Source organism: Diospyros lotus, chromosome 1 (assembly GCF_014633365.1).
Source record: "Diospyros lotus cultivar Yz01 chromosome 1, ASM1463336v1, whole genome shotgun sequence".
Taxonomy (NCBI): Eukaryota; Viridiplantae; Streptophyta; class Magnoliopsida; order Ericales; family Ebenaceae; genus Diospyros; species Diospyros lotus.
In genome coordinates this window covers 37,203,112-37,215,480 of record NC_068338.1, presented here as the reverse complement: position 1 = coordinate 37,215,480, position 12,369 = coordinate 37,203,112, and the positions used below count along the sequence as shown (strand labels likewise).

The window sequence follows — 12,369 nt, the reverse complement described above, 5'->3', positions numbered from 1 at the left end:
CAAGTTTTGATAACTTGTCAGCTCTTTTAAACCAAACACATAATAATTAATTGATAGTTTAAAATCACATTTATTTAAATATATTATCAACTTAAACACTACACAATTTTTAAGTGAAAAGTTTAGGCTGTATTCTCTTTGTTTTTTAATTTTCAATTTTGAGTTTTGAATTCATTTTCAGTTTTCTGTTTTGATAGTCTGTTTTTAGAAAATTGAAAATATGTTCTCTTTATCATTTTGAAAAACTATTTCTCAAATTAGAAAATGCGTTCTCTTTAAAATTTTAAAAATAATTTTTTAATAATATTTTATACAAAAAAATTGATTATTCAGTAAATTAGAAATATTTAATGTTAATATATTATTAAAAAATATATACATTTTAAAGTTAATAAATTTTGTAATATTTTTTTCCATTATAATAGTAAAATATGAATAAATACATAAATAAATGTGTTTTGAGTTTAGATTTTGTTTTGGATGAAAACACTCAAAATAATTTTTTGTTGTTTTGAGTTTTCTTTTCAAATATTTTTTTGTTTTCAAAGATGCATTTTTAAAAACAATAAAGAGAACGTGTTTTTATTATTTTAGAAAATTGAAAACTAAAAATGACTTGAAAACAATAAAGAGAACGCAACCTAAGTAATTTAAAAACTATGAAAAAAAGGTAAACCAAACAGCCTCTTAGAGACTTCATTTAAGAAATTGATTTATTTATCATAAAGCCCACAAAAAACATTAAGTATTAAGCTCTTAACCTAATAGAAATGATACCTTAACACAATGGCGTTAATCTCAAGTGTTAAATTTGTTGTGTGTGAGTGTATATGTGCTAAGTGTGTGAGAATATTTGTTATCCCACGTTGTTTGGTGATGAGATTTAAAGTGAATATAAATAACTCAAATCATGATGGGTTTGGGCCTTAAGGGGCAATTAAATTTTGTAAGCAGGTGAACCCATACTCACGTGCACGCTGGCAACTGTGATTCCGATTGGATCAATAAGAATAAAATAATATATTTTTAGTAAAATTGTATTTAATATATTATTTTATTTTAATTTTAATCTGGACATCTTTCCGAAAATTGTTCTCCAAAATTCTAGCGTAGTCCCAACAACTTTCTAAATTCTCTGGCTCTAATTTTCCTACTCTAGCTGTCGCGGATTATTTGTTCCTTTGTCGAGTCTTCTTAGATGTGTTTAAATCCGAACTTCCAAGTCGAGTTCGTGAGTTACAAAAATAAAGAACACATTCCTTTATCTTTGTCCTTGATCCACTGTTCACTAGAGAGTTCCACTTCATTTTTCAATCTTTTTTCTATCCCAAAACAAAGAGCAAATCACTTCAAGATCTGCCAGCTTCGACAATTATTGGCTGCTGATCTGTCGATGAGATCATTTCATTATGCTAAAATTATTGCCGTAATCTGCTAGCTGTTAGTGTAAGGCAATTTTGTCTTCAGGATAACGTGTTTGCATGACCGGATCTATAATATCTTTTTGTTCGTTATGATCGTGTCATCTTCATAGACCATTACTTACAATTTTCTTGTACCGATTTTATATATAATTATTGTTGTTTACCCCCAACAAATTTTAACTAACAAGTGATTTCCATAAAAATGATTTAAATAATAAAAAAATGGATGAAATGTACCCCATCTTTGCAAAAATAAATAATAATAATAATAATAATAATAATAATTTTGGCATAAAATATTACGAAAATGTCAATGATTCATTTCATGATTCGTAAATGAATTGTTTATTGTGAAGTGAATGTAAAGGGGAGAAGTCCCCAAGTCAAGGCTGGGCCAATCACCTGAAAATGGCAGTGTCCCGTGAATCTGCATCTGCATAGCATAGAGTGACCTATTGATGAGCCCTGGAGACCAAAAATTAGAGACACTCCAAGCCAGCGACGCCCTGCCCTTTGAATTTGGAGACATCAGCCCTAACCTACAAAACAAAACAAAACAAAAACAAAACAATTTGTGCCCAAAAGTGGGAACCACTTGGAGCACTGGGGCTGTTGGAGAATGCCTCGGAGCAAAGCAACATGCATTGCCCAGCCTCCCCATGCACCTGTCTTTGCTTCTGTCTCCTCTCCAAACCCCCATCATCATCATCATCATCTACTACTACTACTACATGTCCAACACATTCGTGCTATCCATGTTCAGAATTAGAATTTGTACTAAAAAAAAAAATAAAAAATAAAAAACCCTCAAAACCAACAGGTATGAGATTTTCTCTTTTTTTCTTCTTTTTTTCTCTTCTATTCTGTTCTTTTTATTGAGATCCGAATAAAAAGAGGGTGAGGCGGGTTGTTGATTACGATATTCAACAACATCACTCGAGAAAATTAAGGAAATTGAGCTTAGGGGATTACCACTCACCAACATTAGTGAGCTAAGCCCCAGAGCCAGCTGTTTGGTATTGACCCAACAACTAACTTACTGCCACTGTTGACAGTGGTAATCCCAGCATTAGATATATATATGTATATATATTGATGTTCAACTAGCCGTTTCACATCATTGTTATTTGTTACAAACATGATATATATGGATATGGATGGTGGTCACCAGTTTCCCCTTTCGCCCAATCCCTAATATTCTTCTACTATTTCCTTTGGGGTCATTTCTTATGTTGTCTTCAAAATGGATCATCCACCTTAGGATGTCTTATGCACTTCTTTCTCACTGTAATGCTTTTTTTTTTTTTTTTTTTAAGAAAAAATAAATTTTGTATTTCATGGGGTCATCCCTTCCTGTATATATGTTTGGATAGTGATTGAAAACACTGTTTATAGCAGTAAAATTAACAAAAAAATGAGTTATTATAAGTACAATGTTTGCAATTTTAAATATTATTTGGGAGTAATTTTGTCTAAAAATAATTTTATTTTATACTTTTGCTATAGATTTCTACTTCTGCTTCATAGTAAAAAGAATAATTTTTATAGTCATTAAAAGAGTTTTTTAGAATTTGGATAAACATTAGGGGCAAAAAAAAAAAAAAAAACTCACATGAGCTAATTTAAAAAAAAAAAAGTACATTTTTTACTTTGGTTGCATGAACTAAATAGGCTCTATTTTAATTCATATAAGAATAGTATCGGTTTTGTAGCTTAATCCACAATGCCTAGTAAGACAGCACTTGCTTGGTGGTTCACACGAATACCATTGGAATTCATAATGATAAATTATGCTTATTTTTCCTTTTAATTTTTTTTTCTATCAACAAAAAAATTAAGTGTAACTAAAAATGTAAAATAAAAAGGATAAAATAATAAGTTACGATCCTTCAATTACGTACTTAGTAAAAATAGATAAGAATATTTTTCTAATATCAATATGGTAATAGATTGTCTTATTTTCAAGTATTTGATATCGAATTATTTAAAACGTTTCACTTGGATGTTAATGATTTTTTAATTGTAAGAAATAAGTTAAATTTCTCGAATGATTGGAGTATATATATATAATTTTTTCTTCTTCTTCTTATATCTAAAGCTTCAAAATTTGAATCTAATATTAAATCCACAACTGCCCTAATAAACTTACCACTAAATGGAAGCATTGATGGCTGCAAAACCACCCCAGTGCACTACATATTCATTAAATAAGTAATAATAGTGCACTGAAAATCCCCAAGGTTCCCAACACAGCAATGTCAATGTGATGGCTTGTTGGAGGTTATGGGAAATGGATATTGAAAACGACATCTTTGACAAATAAATAGTTCAATTATGTCTGTTGGGGGAGCAATACTTGCATGCATACGGCCTAACGTAAATATGCAGATATAAAAGTTACCATTATTATTATTATTATATTCAAGAAAAATATATAGGATTATAAAGTCCCGAAAATTGTACATAAATTCTGTGTTGAAGTGTAAAACAATAAAATTATCCTCTACTCTTGCCCTATTGATATTGTAATGAAAAGGAAATGTTTGAGATTCCACAGAAGAATATGCTCTAAAATCCTCTCTAAATAGCCTTTCACTGTGGCTAGGAGGGATATCCAAATCACCTTTCAACTTTTTAATTAATTGCTCACCTCATTGACTAGGAAGGAATTAGCTCCACATAAATGCTGCTTTTTTTTTTTTTTCCAACTGTAAATATCTTTTATAATAAATGGTAATGTTCAGAAAAATAATTTAATTTAATTATGGCATGAATAATAATGTTTTAGTGTGTGTATGAATATGATGTTTAAAAAATGGAGATGATAAATTATAAAATATTTATTTATAATAGCGGAATATGGAAAATAATAATAGATAAAAGAATGAGATATTAAAGTGTGGAGAGTAGAGGAGAGGATGGAAAAGGGAAGATCCAGCCATCCAGGCAGCTTGTACTTGCAAATTTAGGTAATAAATCTCCCACCGAACCTTTTTGTTTGTCCTAAAATACCGAGGAAAATGAGGTGGCAATTTCTATCCACGGCCAGTTACAACTTGCTCTTTTACCGTCTATATATATCTTTTAACCTCCACGGCTTGTGGGTCCCACCATCCTACGCTCCTTATGATTCCACGTCATCCTTTTCTGACGTGGCGCAATCACCTCTCTCTCTCTCTCTCTCTCTCTGTCCCTCTCTCTAAAACCCCTTATAATGTCTCTCTCTCTCTCTCTCCCCCTCTCTGTAGAGTGGATTTGAACAAATAAAAAATAAAAAAAGAGCTTTGAGAGCCTCCGCATTTCAAAAATCAAATCAAATGTTGTTCCATTTCTAGATTTCAGTTTCGCCCAATTCCAAGATCACACTCCCACCTCTCAGATCCTTCAAACTCCTCGGTGCCCGCCTTTTGATCTTCCTATGCTTTGCTAGGTAAGTACAGAAGAACCCAATATCTATTTGTGTTTTAAGTTGATTTCTGGACGAATGTGAAGCGAAAGGTCCAATTTTTGGAGGTTTGGCTGGGGTGTTTTGTGTTTCATTGTTGAGATCTTCCCTCTTTAGTTTGAATCCTGGAATGGGAACGGTAGATCTTTTCATGGCTTTCAGAAATCTGGTTTTCTGTGTTCATTTCTGGATTTGTCTTGTGGGTTATGTTAACTGATTTGTGCTCCTTGGTGGGTTTGTGAGATTTTTGGCGAAGTGATTTGTTGGTGTATTTGTGGTTTTTTTGGGTTGTCTAGTCAAGTACAATGAAGAAATTCAGAGATTTGGACTGTGGGTTCTTGTTTCAGGATTTGTTTTTGGTTTATGGATGAAGTAAATCTTGTTGGGCTTGATTGTATTATATAGTTTCTTTGAGTCACAGAGAGAGAGAGACGATGAAATACAAAAAGACTTTTTAATGCTGAAGTTTGAAAGTTTGTACTTCAATTAAATTTTCTCTAGCAAAGGATTAACTATTTTACTACCAATTTTCTTCGATTTTGTTGTGGCTTTCATTACCCAGAACATTTTTTTGAACATTATTCGTTTGTGCGGTCTTGGCTTCTTTTCTATCGATCTCGTGTTTAAGAAAAAGTGTTAATTTGCATATGTACACACTGCCATTGCTTAACAAAGTATCTATGAGCAATGCTTCTATCTCCCCAGTATTACCAGCAATAATTGTGTGTGTGTGACTGGAATCTAATTGGTTGTTACTTTTCAATTTTTTCCCCCTTTCTAACTTTTATGGAGCGTCGATAAACTTATAGTTGCTGGGTGAGAATTTGTGTAATTACAAAAACTGGTTGGTTCTCAGGAAAACTACAAATAAAAATCACATAAATATTACTTAAATAGGATTCACAAAGGGTACCGGTTTTGGCATTTTCTTTTCTGTAATATGCAAATGGGGCATAAAGTTACCTTTGTTTTGGATTTTAAGTTTTTTTGTAAGGCCTTTTACGTCTAAACCTTGTACTTCTTATGTGTTGATGTACTGTCATTTGCAGTGTGCAATGTACCCTGACATTGCTGTACCTGTTTCGGCAAACGGGATGAGCCGTGAAAATGGAGTTCTTGAACAACTTCCTGCCCACGGAGAGGAGGTTGTTTCTGACAAAGTGAATGGAGCTCCTGCAATCAATTATGAGGTTGCAGATTCTGTTGGGAATCCAGAAACTATTGGCGCGTTGGAATATGGTGGTACTTCTAACTTGCCTACTGAAGCAATTCCCATCGGATCTACTGTTGCTGGAAGAAATGGTTTTACTGTCGATAAGGTAGGAGGTGTTTGTTGTGCTCTTAAATTAATAATGCAGGGGCACACAAGAATTAGCTTCTCATTCTGGAAATGGCAGGATGAGTATGACTTGATTTTGAGTATACTAAAACCAATCTACATGTCCATGCTACCTTTAGGAGCTTGGAATGGAAAAAGCAGATGAGTCGGAGGGCCCTATACCACAGAAGGGTCAAGGTAAGGTCAAGCATGAAGAGTCTTCTAACAACAAGCATAATGCAACGACAGTGGTGAAGAAGACTAAAAATGGAAAAGATATGGAGAGTTCTACTCTTTCAAATGGTTCCTTGGCTTCAAATTCCCGTCCAAAACAGCCTCTTGCTCCCAAAACAAAAAATAAACCACTCATTGACAAAGGGGCTATACAGGGCAACTCTAAGCCAGCACTTACTGTAAACAACCGTGTGGCCAAGGTAAACAATGTTGTTGCCCTTCCTTTTCTTGCGAAAACTGTTGCATATTTATGTGAATGTGCAGGTTGATTTTGTTGGCATCTGAGATAATCTGTTACTAATTATCTTTGTAATTCCCTCTTGCTCTCCAGCAGCAATCTGAAATGTCTGATGCAGCATCACTCCCCATGAAGGTGGCAGAGTCTGAAGGCCTTGTGTATGTTCTGCTTGAACTTTGAGTATTTGCAACATCATAACTGTTAGCTTCCAGGTCAATATTGTGTGGAGAGGATGGGAAGGCCTTTGATATTAAAGCTCTAATCCAGATAAAAATCTCATAGTTGTTTGACATTTTGATATTAAAGCTCTAATCCAGATAAAAAATCTCATAGTTATTTTTTAGTTAGTTATATTTAAGATTTATCTATTGTCATAAACTATTTTTTTGGTGTATTGTGAACGTAATTTCCTGACCACAGGGAGAAGAAATTGAAGCCATTGACGAAAGATCCGCAAAATAAAGCTGAAGCAAGCACAGAACCTGCATTGTATCCTTTATGCTGACTCTTTTATGACCCATTTTTCCTTTTTGGGTGGAATAGATGGTGCCTTAGTTTTGTGGAGAGCCATCTATTGAAAGAGTAATTTGTTAACTCCTATTATTATCATCTTATATCCTTAACCTACTTGACAGAAGCCCCACTGCTGGAAATTCTAAATCTCGTAGAGTTGGCACCCTTCCGGCCTACAATTTCAGCTTCAAGTGTGATGAAAGAGCTGAAAAAAGAAAGGAGGTAAGTACTTTGTTTCATCATTACGATCTTCAATGCAGTTCTCTGGAGGACTAGCACTGAAAAGTCAACTGGGACATTCCTTATATTTTGGCAGTTTTACACTAAACTTGAGGAAAAGATTCATGCAAAGGAAATGGAAAAGAATAACTTGCAAGCCAAAACCAAGGTAGGCAATGGTATATAGATGGACTTGGATCATGTGGGCGGACTGGACCAATGTAATTATGGTTTGAGCATGACTAATACTATAATTGTCAAACAGGAAACTCAAGAAGCTGAGATTAAAATGTTAAGAAGAAGCTTGACTTTTAAAGCCACTCCCATGCCAAGCTTCTATCAGGAACCTCCACCTCCTAAGCCAGAGTTAAAGAAGGTAAACTATGTTTCCTGACTTCCGGTTGCATATGTTATAAATGAATTCCATAACCTATTCATAACTTGACAGTATAGAGTCCTTTTAATTATAAAGAAAATCATTGAATGTTCTTAGGAGACAACCAATCAAACACTTTAACCACTAGAATTCTTTATTTATTTCGGTTCACAAGTTTTGACCTTTTTTCCCTTTCCTTTTTCCTTTTTAATTCATCTGAAGTGTTCCAATGGCATTGATTCTTTATTCAATCAGCGGATGCTATTAATAGCATATCAATTCTTTATTGCATCATACAAATTTTCCATTATTCTTGTCATGTTTCTATTACAATGTTGTTCGGCCTTGCAAACAGAAAAGAAATGAGCCTGTTCTTTCCTCTCTCTGCTGCGTATTTCCATACCTGGTCACCTGCCCACCCTCCTAGAACCAGATCCTTGTTTGTCATGAACACAACAGTTTAATACTGTGGTACTGTGTGGTATGCTTGGATGTTGCGGTGGCTGCCTGTTTTCTTTTGTGTGGAGTGCTATAAAATCCATAGCATGTTCTTTGACCAATGTGTGGGTCCAGTATGTTCTGTTATTTACTTCATTTTGTTTGTCCAAAATATATGCCTCTTGTGTGCATGCTCTTCTTCTTGCTAGGTGTGGATCCACAGGTTCTGGTGATCAATAATACCTAGTCATTATTTTGTCAATTCATGGCGTGGTCTCATTCTTTACATCAAGATTACTGAGTATGTGGCATATCTGGTAATGTCAGAATATGACTCCAACTGTTTTTTCTTTTCACTGATGGATATCATTGAAAATTTATTTTGAGAAAAGTTATCTGAGGTTTAGGATGTTACCCGGATAAGATTAATATTTTTATATTTAATCTGTTATAGTTTGTCGATCATGTTGTTTTTCATGGTTCTTGTTTTCCTTTTATTTATTTATATACTTGTTTTTTAAAAAAATTTAAGTGGCAGAATTCATTTAACAAACCAGGTGTACTGGACGGGGGCTATTCCACTTGTTAGTTGTTTGCAGTTCCTTCCTCATTTTAATTCCTAAATAGTCAAAGGTGCTAGTAATGGCATGTTTAGATAGATAAAGGGCCTCAGTCTGTGATAGCAGCATCATGATAGGACCCTTGTTAGTCACATGTACCAGCAAAGAAATAGGAGGGAAGAAGCAAGGGGCAGAATAGGATATTGGGAGAGGGGGAAAGTGACAAAAACAGTTGAAGGGTAAAAAGGGGAAGAGCAACCAAGGGAGCATGGCTGATAGCTGAGGCCGTTGGAGGGGAGTGTCGCTGGATAACAACTATAAATAAGAGAGGCTAGGAGAATATTAGGGGATGACTTTAGTATTGAGTTCTTGGGAGAGTTAAGGGCCTCTCGAATGCCCTATTGTTCTTTATTTTCCTTGCTGCAAATTATTGGAAACCATTGATATTCGATTGCTGTGAATTTGCTATCTGGTATCCTATCACATCACAACCAAGTGTATGTTGCGGATCTTGCACTAAAAGGGGTAAAGTTATGCATTTAGGAAGAAAATAAGGAAAAACTGAGTTGAGTTACGTCTTAGTTAGCTAATCATGGTTTGATCCATGGTCTTGGAATTTGAATGTGAAAAGATCCGACTAGAGAGGCCAGCAATTGGGAAGGTATTACTGCAGTAATTGGATCCGGTATGTGGACATGACCTTTCTGTAATAGAACATTTTTTTCTGCATTCTGGTCAATGATGCCCCATGATCTGTAGAATGATCAAGTGTATCCTTTATTAGGCTTGGTTGAGAAAACAATTTGAATTGAGTTTTGGTTCTGAGAATAGGATTTAGCTTCATCATCAGTCAGACAGAGGAAATGGGCCCATTTCCAAAGAAGCTAAGATGAATGGAACCATGAAATGCCCATTTAATATGTGAATGAAGGAATTTCAGAAAATGAAGAATTTCATTGTTGGTTGCCAGAGGAATCCTTTTGGTGCTACTGGAACATATCAATGGAGGGTTTTTTCGGGATTTCTGGTTAGAAAGAAAATAATTTTAGAAAATATCTCAGTTTGGTTTCCAAAGCCTTGTTGAGAGGTGGTGATGAAGGCTTATGGAAAGTCAAGAAAGGGAAAAGGCATTCTGACTTGAAGAGTTGCTAATGGGAATCAAGTGGAATGATTCTAGGGGTTGACATTTGAAATAGCCAGACTGGTTTAGCAGCGGAAGAAATCAAGACTTGCATTTAAATTTTGAACAGTCATGGAAGGAGTCAGAACTTATTTAGTCTGTCTAAGGTATTGAGTGGGAGCCAATGTATATGAATCTTGTGCTCTTGGTCTTAAAAATCCTTCTAGGTAGAGAAAATTTGAGAAGCCATTTTATACAGAATGGTAAATCAAGATTTACTATAATGGTGTATGAGTAGTGTTGGGACATTATGGAAAGGGATGGTCAAGTTTTTTCTTAAGTTGGCTCCCTCCAGAAGTCTCTAAGCACAAGATGGACAGCTAAAGCTCGGTGGTAAGCAAAGATACATAATGAAATGGAATTGTTCAACTCCATTTGTTTCTTTACAAGGTGGAATAATATGGGATTACATTTGAATTTTCATATATGTTGGTCAATTTAGATGTTGGAATGTAATGATATGGAAAAAATTAGAGAGGCAGATTTGAGTGTGAGAAACTAAGGCCACTTGCTTTGTCTCTTTTCTCTCGTTCTTCCTCTCTATGTAATTCCTTCATGTTGAGTTTGGGGTGAGATGGGATGTGGAGGTTTTTCTTTTGTGAGGGAGACATTGGCCTTGGCAGGCCTGGATAGGGAGGTGGTGTCTGAGTGTGGGTAGGGTTGGTGATGGATGACCAGACGGCAGCATCTGGAGGTGGAGGGTGTCAGTGAGGTGGGGTCACTTCATGCTTGTTTACCAACCTCTTAATTTATAAGACTTGGAAGGCTCATCTTTTGCCTCATTGGACTAACTGAAAAAAATTTCATTCTTCAACTTGTTGAAATTAAATCTTTGTGGTGTTAGACCCGTGAGTTCATCAACTTGTTAGTATATTTTTAGTTTTACTATACAATTTTCACACTTGGGGACGATTTACTTTGCATTAGACATTTCTTACTCCTGTATGCAAAACTTGTTGATCCCTAGGGTTGTAAAGAATATGAAGCTTGAGCAGGTCTTGCTAGTTTTGTGATGCAAGTAAGAATGTCTGCCGAGTTTGAATCAACCTGGGAAATTGACATAGATGGTTTGAGTTTTGTCTGTTTTGCTTAATTTTGTCTGTTCAGTCTTTATGTTCTTTGTTCTGTTAATACAGATACCCCCAACACGGGCCAAATCTCCCAAGCTTGGTAGAAAGAAGAGCTCACCTACAAGAGACTCCGAAGCAAACAACAGCAGCCGCAGCCTTAGACCTGGTCGACTAAGTTTGGATGAGAAGTTGTCCCAAAATAAAGGACAGCCTGCCCATGTTAAGAAGCCACAGCGGAAGTCCCTCCCTAAGCTTCCTTCTGAAAAGACCAACTTAACGAACGATGCAAATGAATCTGCAAATGAAGCAAATGGTGCCCTTTCCGGTGAAACAAATGAAGCTGCATCTCAAGAAACAACCCTACCGAATGGAACAAGTGAAATTGCATCGAATGAGCAGGAACAGGAAGCAGCTCCTACTGCTGAGCAAGACCGCACTCAACCGAACATCGAAGATGTGCCTACAGTTGAATACCAAGCCCAGACCACCTTGGCGCCGAAACCTATTGCACTGGAGAATTAAACATGGCGGGGAAGGGAAACGAATGTGTATTTATTGAGCCCTCAAATCCCATTTTCAATTGAATATTACAAGAGCCGTGAAACTTGGAGCCATTGGTGGATGACGGCGGGAAGGGATTCTTTCCTCTTTCTTATGAAGAAGGGTCGGTATCTGATCTTGTTCATAGCCAGCAGCGAGGTTTGCTCATTTGAGATTTGCTTTATATGGGTCATATTGGGATTGTGCATCCTTTGCAGCATTCTGTTTATGCTAATTAATGTTTAAAATATGCTTTTAGTTCTGGTTGTTGACACCATATTGTGAAAGTTTTTGGTGCAAATCTTTTGTTTGTTAGATGGGAAATTGTCAAAAGTACTTGCTGTTCAGACACTACTCTGTCGAGGAAATTAATGCTGTATGATGACACTGCTAAGATTATATTCTGGTGAACAGTTGGGTATTGTTTATAGATTGAGGGTTCTGTTATTTTGATTTGAAAATTGTAAGATTTGGTAAGCCATGGATTAAGTCTTTAGCAATAGATGTAAAAGGAGGACTAGGGAAGAACTTGATTCAAGATTCTTTAATCTTAAAATTTGATATAAGTTTGATTGGCACTACAAAATATATGGTCCTAAATAGACTTGATTGGTGAGTTAAGACTTTGTCACGCATATCATAAGATTAAGGCCTGTGTTGTCGTTGTTGAGATTAAGATGCATGTTGTACAAATGAGATATTTCTATTAAAACAAAATTAGATAAAATTATTGGATTGATATGGGATGATGATATGTTTTATCCCACTCTTAAATATTGCGACTGTTTTGAGGTTATGGTTCTCAAGCTGTGAA

The 12,369-nt window shown here is 35.3% G+C and overlaps 1 protein-coding gene across 2 annotated transcripts; it reads left to right on the top strand.

Annotated features, from left to right (window-relative positions):
• The first annotated feature begins 4,660 nt into the window (after window positions 1-4,660).
• LOC127787940 (protein WVD2-like 6) lies at window positions 4,661-12,002 on the top strand. Of its 2 annotated transcripts, none has more exons than XM_052316036.1 (9): window positions 4,661-4,854; window positions 5,919-6,188; window positions 6,328-6,621; window positions 6,756-6,817; window positions 7,080-7,148; window positions 7,295-7,394; window positions 7,489-7,560; window positions 7,657-7,767; window positions 11,082-12,002. In XM_052316036.1, the coding sequence occupies exons 2-9, from the start codon at window positions 5,925-5,927 to the stop codon at window positions 11,535-11,537; spliced, it is 1,428 nt and encodes a 475-aa protein (XP_052171996.1). In that variant the 5' UTR covers window positions 4,661-4,854; window positions 5,919-5,924; the 3' UTR covers window positions 11,538-12,002. The 2 variants fall into 2 exon arrangements, with proteins under 2 accessions (XP_052171996.1, XP_052171988.1); XM_052316028.1 differs by having other exon boundaries at window positions 6,753-6,817.
• The last annotated feature ends 367 nt before the right edge of the window (window positions 12,003-12,369 follow it).